Here is a 13016-nt window from a genome sequence, read left to right on the forward strand (position 1 = left end):
ATACAGTCAATGTCACTTCCTCCAGGAAGCCTTTCACACTGGGTTAGGTGCTTGATGCCTGAGGGGCTTGGAGGCTGTTGTCAGTAAATAGTATCCTCCTTCCCCAGCAAGTTTGGAATGATCTGTGAGCTAAGCTAAGGAATCAGCAAATGGAAATAAAAAGTTGGGAGAATTAACTTTTGTCTGCAGACAAGTGGGCTTGCTGAGATTTCGTGATGAACTGGACATTCACCACCAATCACAAGGGTAGCTGCTCAACTGCAGAACTCCCAAAGGGGGCTCATTCCTATGACATTTATAGCACCTCGGGTCACAGAATATGTGTTTTCTGAAAGCAGGTTGATTTTCAGAGAAATACAGAACAGGAGAGGAACTGAGACTGAAGAGAAGCTGGCACTGTTACTCCCCAGCAAGAGGGTTAAAGATGAAGGAAATGGGACCTGTGAGTGGAACTTCCTCCTTGTAAAAAAAAAAAAAGGGGGGGGGGGGGGAGGGGGGCAGAATACAGGTTATCCCAGCAAAATGTACTGCTTGAGCACACCCCATCTCATAGCGGTTGGTCACATCGGGTAAGACTGTGTGTTTAGTTACCTATTTCCCTCACCAGCCTCTCAAAGTCATGAAGGACCATGTCTGTTTTGTTGACCAGTTACTTCAGGGCCTGGCACTTAACACACATACAGATCAAAAGAATTGGTCTGCCAATTAATGACACATTCTTCTGTTCATCCCAAAGAAATCTCCTATTACTAACGTTGACATGGAAACGTTGCTTGAGTAAAAACAGTGTATAGAGCTGTCATACCTAGAACTCTTCAAATACAGTGGGGCCTTGACTTACGAGTTTAATTCATTCAGAGACCGAGCTCATTAAGGAGCTCGTTAACTCAAATTGCTCTATCAACTCAATGCAAAAAATCAGCCGAGAGACAGCTGGTATCTCAAAAAACTCGTTAGTCCGGACACTCGTAAGTCAAGGCCCCGCTGTAGGTTGGTAGGGATAACCTAAGACCTTTAAAAGCCTGTAGAAAATACAAAACTTCAGCTGAATCTTATTTTATGGGATTGGTGCTGGGTCTCAGATTGGTTATGGTTCTGACTTGTGCCTGAGACAGAGGTGAGGCAGGGAAGGTAACACAGGAAAAAAGTATTGATAGTTTTTTGTATAATAGGTATAAAATGTACGGTTAGCAGAGGTTACACAAATTCTCAAGTGTTGGCAAATATGTGGTGAAACTGGAACCCTCATAATTTGTTGATGGGAATGTAAAATGGTGCAGCCACTTTGGAAAACAGTCTGGCAGTTCCTCAAAAGTTAAACAGTGTTACCATACGACCCAGCAATTCTACTCCATGAGAACTGAAAATATATTTCCACACAAAGACTTGTGAATGAATGTTTATGGTATAGCAGCATAATTTATGATAAGTGGGTAAACAAAATGTGGTATGTCCTTTCACTGGAATATTATTTAGCAATAGAAAGAAATGAAGTACTGATACATGCTACAACAAGGATAGAAACCCTGAAAACATTTATACTAAGTGAAAGAAGCCAGTGACAAATGACTACATATGACATGATTTCATTTCTATAAAATGCTCAGAATAGGCAGATTCACAGAAACAGAGAGTAGACTAGTGGTTGCCAAGAAATGGTCAGGTTGGGGAAAAATGGGGAGTGACAGTGCTTTTGGGGGTGATAAAAATGTTCTGAAATTCATTGCACAATTCTGTGAATTTATTAAAAGCCAGTGAACTGTATACTTCAAGTAGGTTAATTATATGGCATGTGAATTATATCTCAATAACGTTGTTATTTTTTAAATAGGCAAGGTGTGGAACTGGGACCTCCAGAAACCACTACTTCCTGAAATTGGGTTGATTCTGTTTCTCCTGCTATGACAGGGAACCTGCTAGAGAATAAGGCACTCCTTGCTGCCCACCTTCTTTAAAGATTCACATGGCTGACCTCCCATACAGGCCTGCTTTATTTATGAGATGATAAGGTTGCAGTAAGCTATTCTGAAAGTAACCTATTTAGTATCACTTTTAAAAACATTAAATGAGTAACTCATCTGACAAGGCCAAGGAAACTAGCTTACAACAACCAGCTCTGATGAGATGCTTTCCAACAGATACAAAGGTAAAATGGCCTGAAAGTTGGGACCCACATTGGCTCGCTCACAGCAGTCAGATTAGCTTTCAAGAAAAGGAAAAGTCTGGGATATATGCTTAGAAGTGTGGTGCCCAGAAAACACGTGAATTATCTCCCTGCACTAGGATGTGGGATGTATAGCACCTACTAGGTGTCAGCCCTTTAAAAGACGTTATCTGCTTTAGTCTTCATACCAACCTACAGGAGAGGAGGTATTACCCCCATTTTATAGATAAGAAAATAAACTCAAATTCCAACAGAAACCACCTGAAAGGAGTTAGCTAGGTTGCAGAGTGGTCTGACTCCAGAAGCCATGCACTCTCCGCCTCCCCACGTAGCCTCCCTCTCCTGGGAATTGGCAGAGGCAGAACTGCTTCTGCGACTGCTCAAGAGAATCCAGGACAGAGGTTTCCAGTGGCTCTGAGTCTACTTCCCTTGTCCCAGGACACCTTTGGCAGTTGGATAGATTGTGGTCTAAGTCCCTAAAATCAGAAGTAGACAAAAATTCATCCGTTACTCACCAGGACAGATACAAACCTCAAGATAATTTGTTTTCCAATGGTTTCAGCCTCAAGTTCTGGTTTGGCATTGGCTTTTTAACAACTAACAGCTGTGGGCAATTTTCACACAGAATAAAGACATCACTAAGGCAGAACATGGAATTTTCTCCCTTAAGAAGACACAACAATGAGCTGTCTTCAAGATGTCCATAAAGCTGCCACCACACAGGCTCTGGCTCAGGTCTCATTTGGGGAGGGTGACAGAACACGATTGAAAGGACAGTGGATGTGGATGCTTTGAGGGTACAAGCTCTGCCCACCAGCTCCACAACCACCAAGGAGGTCTTCATCTATCAGCAACATCTGTCTTCTTAGGTTGACTTTTGATTTAAAAATGCTTTAAGTGGAAAATAAAACCAAGCCTGTCAATACCTCACTATTGCTCTTCTTGGTAGCCATCATGGCAGGTGGTTCACTGCCCCTCCCTAGGAGAAGACTGTGTCCTCCACCTGCACCAACGACCTCAGGCTTGGCCGTGTGACTTATGGTGCCAGTCTTTACGGAAGGATGATACATCCCTGCCCTGTGAACTCAGGAATGGCCATGTGATTTGCCTTGGCCAAAGAAATGTGGGCAGAAGTGACATGTGTCATTTCCAAGCACAAGCTTAGAGCCCACTTGCAGTTTACCATGCCTTTTTTTTTTCTTTTTTATTGAATTTATTGGGGTGACATTGGTTAATAAAATTATAAAGGTTTCAGGTGTACAATTCTCTAATACATCATCTATATATTGTATTGTGTATTCACCACCCCAAGTACCATGTCTCTCTTTCCTCTTCCACCAGGGTTGGGTCTTGGATAGAAGATGGAGAGGAGCAGAACCACAGCTGACCCACACTGGTTTCATTTGCTGCTGTAACCACTGAGGTTTTGCTAGAAAAATCTAGCTCAAGATGACTAAGATTATCATTAATATTGATCCCCTCCACTTCCCTTCTCACCTTCAATCACTCCTCACAACTCACTTCCTCCAGAAAGTTTTCCTTGACCACCCTCATCACCAACACCACCACAAGCCATTTACACACAATCTAAGCATAAGTGGGCTGTGCTTCTTCCTTTGGTGGCATTATACCTTTATTGCCCCCCTTTTGCTCCTGAAACTGTCAGCTCTTTGGGAGCAGGTTCCATTTTTCTATTTCGAACATCCTCATTAACACTTAGAACAGTCTGTATGCAGTGACGATGGCAGAGGGTAGATTGTTAAAACACTGAAATATTCAATATCATAAAATGTAAAGGTGCTACCAAGAGTCATCTCTTCTTTTTGCCAACCAGTTTTGGTTGGTAATAGGCCCATTAATCTACTCAGGAGACTGGAACTCAAATAACAGCTTCATGCATAATACTCCCTCATATTGGCTTCTCTTGTAGGAAAAGCTTAGAGGTGAATTCTGGTCTAGAAGAGCTGAGGTGACACAATCAGTTCAGATAATACCCCTGGAGGGAAGTGACACAGCCTATATTACTTTTTTGACACAGTCATGCAAAACAATAGCACTCTCTTATCTACTCAATAATACAAATGGTCTGATTAGAACTAACTCCATTATAAAATGCCAGTGGTAACTGAGGTGGGTAGAGTACTAATGTAACACTTATTGAGCACCAATGAGGACCAGACATTGGGCCATTTATTATTCTCATTTAAACATTACATCAAATTAGGAGAAAGTATTATTTTTTCCTTCACTTTCCAGAAGACAAGCTCAGAAAAGGCATATGCTTTTTCCATACTTGTACAGATAATAAAGTCAGAGCAGTAATTTGAAGCAAGGTCTTCCTAATCACCATGTCAGTGCCATAATATCCTCTTGAAACATGGGATGGAAAGAAACACTACTTTGGAGATGCCTGAAAAGCTAAGTTGAAGAAAGCCCTTACTCTTAGTAAATGGGTCCTACACCAGCTACACCTCTCAGTTCAGTACAGTGGATTCTAAAATAAAATAGTATCTATAAAAAGTTTCTCACAACAGTTATTGGATCCTACATCAGACACATCTCTCACTTCAGGATAGTGGATTCGCAAAGATGATAGTATCTATAAAAAGTTTCTCACAACAGTTATTGGATCCTACATCAGACACATCTCTCACTTCAGGATAGTGGATTCGCAAAGATGATAGTATCTATAAAAAGTTTCCCACAACAGTTATTATTGCAATCCTATCATTAGGCTAAATAATTATACTGTGCTTAAGTAATAATGTCTTTCATCAAAGGGTCAAGGACTGGGGGGGTAGTCCGACTAATTTTTAAAAAGACATTAATATTGTACACTGGGAGTGGGAATGGAGGAAACACTGGGGACTCCCATGAGGTAGGAAGCAGATGAGGGAACTGTTTGTGCACACAAGTAGAGAATCAGGTTGGGATGGAGAAGAATTAGAAAGGATAACCTAGGATGCAGTACTGCCACATATTTGAAGACTTAAGGTTTAAATCGCTCCACTTAAAGCACTAGTAAGGCCCTTTGATATAGTAATGCTCCCTTCTTCCTTCTCTCTTTCCACAGGCTCAGTGATAACAGTGGGGCTGCAGACATAAAGGACAGATTGGGATCACATCACTGAAGCAGGGCAAGTCCATGGCTAACAAAACCAAACCACTCACATCCTTGCCTCTCCCTCCTACCTCCAATCACTGTTAGGATGGAAGTCTGGGACTTACCACGAGTTCACTGAACATGACGTCCAGCTCCTCCACAGGGGGCATGGGTAATGCTGGCTCCATGGTCTGAAGTGCAAAGTTGCTATCATTTCGCAGCCGATACGTGATTTCTGGGTGATCATTATTGCGGAAACAGCAAAAGATGAATGAAATCCCCCGTCCACCTCTCTTCCTTGGGGCCATGGCTGAATTCTGTTCTATTTCTTGAGTGACTACACTCTGCAAAAAAGAGGGACATGACATGGTTAAGAGTGCAAAGTGAATAAGATATATATATTTAAATCAGACCAATTCAAGAAAGGGCCCCCTGCACCGGAGGCATGGCAGGGCATAGAGAGAGTAACCCCAAGAGAGTTTGGAGTCCAGTTGGGCAAAGAGCACATGTCCTTCTATTCACTTGTTGAACGTTTCCTATAGCCAACTGCTGGGCAAACAGTAAAACTCAGTCCACACCACCACAGGTGCTGCTGTCACATTGAGCTACTGGCCATTCTGTGTACATCACATGCTCTTTCCTGCCAAACCATTGTGTTGTTATTCCCTGTGTATGAATCCTGTCTCTTCCTTGCCCCCAGAAGACCTCATCCTTTATAGTTCAATTCTAACGTCCCCTTCTTTACCTTCCCCAAGTGGAATTAATAATATATAGCTAAGGCATTCCAGCTCATGTCACTTTCTCTCTTAGTTTTTTAGGAGTATGTCTTTAGACTGTGATAACTCAAGTTGGGAGCAGGAGCTATGTATTAAGCATGTTGGCGGCTCCAGTGCCCTGCACAGTGCCGGGAAGATAGGAGGTACTCAGTTAATGTTTAGTGTTGAATAATTTAAATTTATAACAAAGGAAGTGTGATTTAACATGAGCTAGAAGGGTCAGAGATTTTCAAACATAAAAGATACAAGTGATTTTACTAATAGGGAGATGGTTAAATAAATTATAGTATATTCACATAATAGAATACTTTGTACTCATTAAAAAGAACAGGCATTTGTGTATCTAGATATGAAAAAATGTTCTAGATGCTATATGATATATATACCACATATTACAGGATTACATGTTTTAAAACATTTATGAGTATGTGTAAGTGTTAACAGCAATAACCTCCAAAATAAAAATAGGTAATTGTTGGGGTCCAACCCCAGCAGGTCCAGGGATTCCCAAAGGTGTGGACGGAGTTGGCGAAGAAGGAATGACATGGAGACAGCGTTCAGTTGATCAGCAGCCTAGCCAGGTTCTCCAGCCAGGTTCTGTCTTTATTCTCCTGTTACATCTGTATTTATACCAGTTGATTTTAATCCTATCCATTCTATTCCAAAGGTTAGGGCATTTGTTATCTCCATTCCAAGGTCACTACTCTATTGTCTGTTAAACTACATGGAAGTAACTGAAGGAGATTATCCTAAGTAAAGATTATGCAGCTTAAGAGTAATTGTTCATAGTTAAAGTGATTAATTACCTGCCTGGCACTTAGTTAAGGGGTTTTATTCCCTTCCTTAGTCCTGTTAATCCCTAACTCCAGGGAAAAATCCCCACCTGGGGAAACAACCTTACTCGGTGAGGTGACCTTGGTTAAAACACATAGCACTAAGAAGGGGAGCAAACATATTAAGAACAGTATGCCATATACCCCAGGTCCCTTGAAACATACGCTGTGCAGATGTTTCTTCCCTGCAGCGACTGTGTCAAGCAGCAAGGATGGACTGGCTTCTGGCAGGTAATTGGAGAACTATTCCTTTTCCCTTTCACTTTATACCCTTTGGGTTTGAATTCTTACAAAAAATAATTACATTTTTAATGACTGGAGAGAAGGGGAGAGAGAAAGAGAGAGAGAGAGAGAGAGAGAGAGAGAGAGAGAGAGAGAGAGAGAACAAGTTGTTGAGTCTTGATTTCTTTCATTTTTTAGAGTTGTGGGCGGGAGACCTTGCTGGAGAAACTACAATGAATGCCGAGCACCCTCACAGAGAGTAGATTGCAGATAATCAGACTATGTTATTAGTGTCACCATCCTGATAATGTCAGCATGCCCTGATACAGGGCTAACACTATTGCAGGCACATCCTGAAAAGGAATTGAAGAATTGAGGGGCAGGCAGAGGTTTGCACTATCCTTGAACTGGTTTCAGGACTGATACTCAGAAAGAGAAACAAGAGCTGTGTCATCCCCAAGGTTAAATTTAAAACGAATGAGTAGCTATTATAAGAAGACATAAGGAAGAACTTCCTAATGTCTGTGAATGGGATAGGATGGATGTGAGAAGTCCCTGGCTCTGCCTAAGGTGTAAGGTACCCAACTATTAGATGGGAGATAGGGGAGAAAGTAGAGATTTTCACTGGGTGCTAATTCCAGCTTCAATTCCAGCAGGATGCTTTGATCCATTTTGGATCTTGAATTATTAGTTGTTACTTTTATTTTATGAAAACCTCCTGTGGCTATTCACTGTAATTATAAGAATATACAAAGGCCATCAACAGCAGTTAAGGGTCTCCAAAATCTGGCCCCTATCTGTCTCTCCTCACCATGTAACACTCTTTTACGAGTAACTGCATTTCAACTACACTGGCCATGTTGGTTCCTACCTCAGGACCTTTGCATCAGCTGTGCCCTTAACTGATATGTTCTGGCTCACATCTGTGCACAGTAACTCATCCTCATCATTATGACCTCAGTACAAATTTCACTTTCTCAGAGAAGACATACCCAACTATCTGCAATAGTGCTCCTCCCATGCCTCAGTCACTCTCTATCCCTTTAGCCTGGGTATTCTTCATGGCAGTTACCACTATTTGAAATTGTGGTAGGCAGTTAGACAGATATTAGCAGAGCAAGGATGATGGGCCAAGTACAGAAGGTCACCAGGGTGGAAAGCCTCAGGTGCCAAGCAACGGATAATTGTAGGGTGAGACCTCGTCGTCCTCAGGGTGACCCTTCCTCACCTAGCACATTGCTGGTCTTGTGGTTTGGACCCCCTGACCTTTCCTCCCTAGAGATACATGTAGACCTTAGTTGCATTTCAGTTACAGGCCCAGAAGAGCAACAAAACCAGACAAGGGATGCCATGGCTGACCTTAGGACCAGCGGCATTGGATAATGACCCCCTGCCATGGCTCCGACCCAGACCCTGAAAGGACACACCTGGAAAGCTGTTGAATACTCTAGGTCTTTCTGGGACCTTCTAAAATCTCCACCCTTAAAACCTTTAGGACAGAGGACCCAGCGAGCTCTCCCTTCAGGGAGCAAACCCATCCGTCTCCCCTCCTCTCCGTCTCCGTCACCTTCCCTCCAGGAATGTTACCATTTTCCTCCTCATTCCCAAACTCAAAGGCCCTTCTTTTGCCTCTGTACCTTGTTTCCTGAGCCATTTCTTCTACCACTCATTTCTTCCATCTCTGTGATTTCCTAAATAAATGTTCTCTTATAGTTTGAGTCTTGGCTCTGAATTCTTTCCTAGCTGGACTCAAGTTGCTGAACCCAGGTCCAGTCTGGCCCCACTGGTCTAACTCCTAGTACGGTTCCCACCACCACCAACAAAATTATCTTATTTAATTATTTCATGGGGCGGGGGCCTTGCATATATTGGTCATTGCTCTGTCCCCAGCACATGACAGTACATGGGACACATATACTAACTTACTCATTGAAATGAGGTCTGGGCCCTCAGCATTTTGTGACCCTATGACGCACAGCCAACAGAGTAATTTATGATCTGGGTCTTTCTTCCATCATTGAAGCATCAACTCCAAAAAGAAAAGTACCCACCACTAGTGTTGATTAGTGCCTCACACATATAGGAATATAACTAAAGTACTTGGAAAATGAATAGAAAGACCATTGATTTAGTTTTGCAATGTACAAGTTGTTTCAGTTAAACCCAAGTTATGTTACATTCTGGCTGTATTCAGAAGGGGCGCAGAGGAAATGCTAAAATCTAAAAATCAGTCCAAAGCATTTTTTAAGTCTTAAAAAAAATGTCAATAGTTCTATAAACCAAGAATATGAGAGTCTTGTTTAGTTTTTAAGATGTGTACTAAGATACAGAGCTTATTACTTTTAAGAAACTAATTGAGCGCTAGCCGGTTTGGCTCAGTGGATAGAGCATCGGCCTGCGGACCACAGGGTCCCAGATTCAATTCCGTTCAAAGGCATGTACCTCAGTTGCAGGCTCCTCCCTGGCCTGGGCCCTGGTCAGGGCATGTTCAGGAAGCAACCAATCAATATGTTTCTCTTACATCGGTGTTTCTGTCAGTCTTTCCCTTTCTCTTCCACTCTCTCTGAAAATCAATGGAAAAATATCCTTGGGTGAAGATTAAAAAAAAGAAAGAAAGAAACTAATTGAAATCATTTTAATGACAAAATATTGCCTTTAACAGATGATTTGTGTTTAAAGACCTTAGTAAAGCCCAAAGGCCAAGTTTGATGCTAGTTCCTTTGTAGAACCCCAAATACAAAGTCTTCCTTTAAACCAAAACTTAAACTGCAGATGATGGCAAAGCTTTGAGATTTCCAACAAGCAACCATTTTTAAAACACATGTCTGGAACGCCACTGTTCAGAGCCTAGTCTCCTAGACAAAGACCAAAACAGGAAGCCAAAGGAATCATCCCACTTGACTCCTTAGTGGCAGTAGATTAAGTCTAGCCAGTTAACTGCTCTAGCACTTCACTAATGAGGGATCCCAGCAACAGACTGTGAATAGGATTTTGGTAAGCACCTCACACCCAACACTTCATTTCATTATCCCCATTTCACATTTGAGACTTAAGAGGACACTTGGGAGGGAGCATGGCAATTAGAAAAATTTTGAGGGAGACTAGATTTGCTGGTAAAGGCAAAGAAATGTTTATTCAGAAAAGCCTAATTGTTTGGGAGTGGGACAGGGAAGCTTGGCAGAAGTCAGGAAACCTGCTTGCTTAATAGGCTGGAATCCAGTCCCCACCCTCTTCAACCTCAAGGTCATGACCTTAGCTTAGCCTACCACCATCTCCCATCTGAATGACTGCAACAGCTTCTTAACTCCTCTCTCTGATTGTTGGTTCACCAGTCTAGAGGTTGGCAAATCTTTTCTGTAAAGGGCCAGATATTAAATATTTTCGGCTTTTGAGGCCATTAAAACTCGATCACAATTACTCAACTCTATCATTTTGTCATGAAAGCAGCCACAGGCATCTGTGAACATGGGCATGCCTGTGTGTCAATAAAGTTTATTTGTGGACTCTAAAATCTGAATTTCATATAATGTCATATCACAAAATATTAATCTTTTTTTATTTGTTGTATTATTTAAAAATGTAAAAAAGCATTCTTAGCTCATGGACCACACAAAAACAGGTAGTGTGCCCATGTGGGCCATGGGTTGAAGATTGCTAAAATTGCCTTAGTCTATCATATTCACCCACTTTAAATTCATGAAGTCAAATGTTGATCAAATTACATGTTCAACACTGGGCTAGGTACTTAGGAAAGAGGGATGAAAATGAGACAATGTAACCTCAGAGGGCTTATTTACTTTGGAGAAGACAGAAAAAAATCAAGTAAACTAAAACAAGTATGGATTTTGGTTAGTGTTATAGGGGATGCAAGAAGCAAGTGAAAGAAAATGGTGGTGGTGGGCGTAAATGGCTACTTTAGATAGTGTGATCAGGGAAGGCCTCTCCAGAAAGGGGCCTTTAAATGAAGACCCAGTGGGTAAATGGACTAGCCCTGAAAGTGTCAGGGAAGAGGACTCCAGGCAGGAGTGTGTACAGAAGCCTAAAGCAGGTGGGGAACTTGGATGTTTGAGTTAGGGAAGGAAGATCAGTGTGGCTGGAGCATAGCGGGTAACAGGAGTGTTAAGAGAGAAGAGGCTGGAGAGGACAGGGGCCCAGACCCCAGGGCCTCATATACCAGAGTGAGGAGTCTGGGATTGATTCTCAGCACATCATAAATCTGATTGTGCCACTCAGCTCTGCATTGTCTCTTGGATACAATCCAACTTTCCGGCATGGACCACAAGACCCTCAATGGCCTGGCCCTTGCCTACTTTATTTTCTACCCTTGTGTCCCAATACCCTGAATACATGAATACTGTGTGCCCACATGCCACCTCCTGCCTCCTAACCCCCACACACCCCTGCGCATGCAGTCATCAGACCTTGACAAATCACACTTCTGAGCTCACACCTCTGTAGACCCTCAGCATAGAGTGCTCTTTTCCTTCTTTACCTGACCATCTTCCACTCACCATTCGAGACCTACTCTGATACTGCTGTTTTATGAGTCTTAAGTTTCCCAGAGACAATCACACATTTCTTTCTACACAGTTAGCATTATATACATAGTTGAATGGGTGTTTTTGTTGTTGTTGTTTAAAAAAATCATGCCACTAAACTATGAGCTCCTGAGACAGGGACCACGTGTCATTCACTCTGGCATACAGTATATTCTCAATAAATGTTTGTTGAATGCAAAAGCACAAACACCTAAGTGAACAAAGGATCTCGTCTCTGAACTTCAGGGTTATGCGATGGGGTGTTCTTCCCACAGTTGCCTGTAGATCTGTTTTTCACAACTGCCAATTTGAGGCCAATCAGATCACCAAGTGTTCTTTAGCCACTTGTCAAGCCTTTTACACTGGCAGTAGTCTCACAAACAGATTTCATCCTCGGGATATTTGCAGCTTCCCTTGAGAGAGGAATTTCTTTCTGGCTGAACTAACTGGTGCCTGTTTTTCCACCCATCCTCAAGTAAGCTCCTTTGGAAGTATCTCTGAATCTCTGAGACATTTCCCCATTCCTTACATTCAGTAAACACTGCCCACAATGTATTCACTTACTCTGCTATCATTGCTGAGCCTCCTCAAACCCATAGGCCAGACACTGTGTTTGGTGCTAGAGAAACAGATGAAGAAGATCCACGGATCAGGGAGACCACAGCCTCCGAGGAACATTTAGGGAGCAGTGAAATTGGTCCGTCTGCCCAGTAAAGAGGGAATTCAGTTACTGAAACCAGGAGCCTATGTTTCCACATCTTGGCCCCTTTTTAATCAGATCAGCCTGAGGGAAAGGACTAATTCCACCATGACAGCTGGGCCCTCAACCAGAACACATCTTCTAATCTCAGCTTCTGACATTGTTGCGGGGGGGGGGGGGCCACTTCTGGGACATTCAAAATATAATCCATCTTCAACATTACAGATGACTATTGCTATGCCATGCACAAGGAAGCAATTAAAAAGCTACTTAAGATTCTGGAGCAGGTGCATTTTGCTTAGCAAAGAATAAAAAATTTAATCCATCTGTGGCCTAGCTCAAAGTCAGAGTCATTTGTACTATCTTTAACAAAACAAACAGGACTCTCAATGTGGCAACAGTAAAAAAATGGGAGCCAAATTTTAAGAAATGTAGAGAATCATAATCACGATAATCCCAAAATTGAAAAACTTTATAGTTCACAAGAAAAAGCTCCTTAACATTTTCCTCTGATAATGCCAAGTCACAATACATGTGTGACATGTACAGTTCGTTTTCCAGAAAGCAACACATGATCAATACCAAATATACATGGGAAACTTGGAAGGTCATGTCCACAAATAGATATGTATATGTAATTTAAACTGGTTCAGCAGAGACTTCTGCCATACATTTATAAG

General features: G+C 42.1%; 1 protein-coding gene across 3 annotated transcripts in view; it reads right to left on the reverse strand.

Annotated features, from left to right (window-relative positions):
• Positions 1 to 13016, reverse strand: part of DAAM1 (dishevelled associated activator of morphogenesis 1) — a 160609-nt gene that overhangs the window by 88882 nt on the left and 58711 nt on the right. For all 3 annotated transcript variants that reach the window (XM_070419025.1, XM_070419015.1, XM_070419033.1), the window contains exon 2: positions 5393 to 5611. In XM_070419025.1, the coding sequence (XP_070275126.1) occupies positions 5393 to 5575 (183 nt within the window). In that variant the 5' untranslated portion in view covers positions 5576 to 5611. The remainder of the gene's footprint in view (positions 1 to 5392; positions 5612 to 13016) is intronic.

Source organism: Myotis yumanensis, unplaced genomic scaffold (genome assembly GCF_028538775.1).
Source record: "Myotis yumanensis isolate MYYU_CA2020_CCGP unplaced genomic scaffold, mMyoYum1.0.hap1 SCAF_1, whole genome shotgun sequence".
Lineage (NCBI taxonomy): Eukaryota > Metazoa > Chordata > Mammalia > Chiroptera > Vespertilionidae > Myotis > Myotis yumanensis.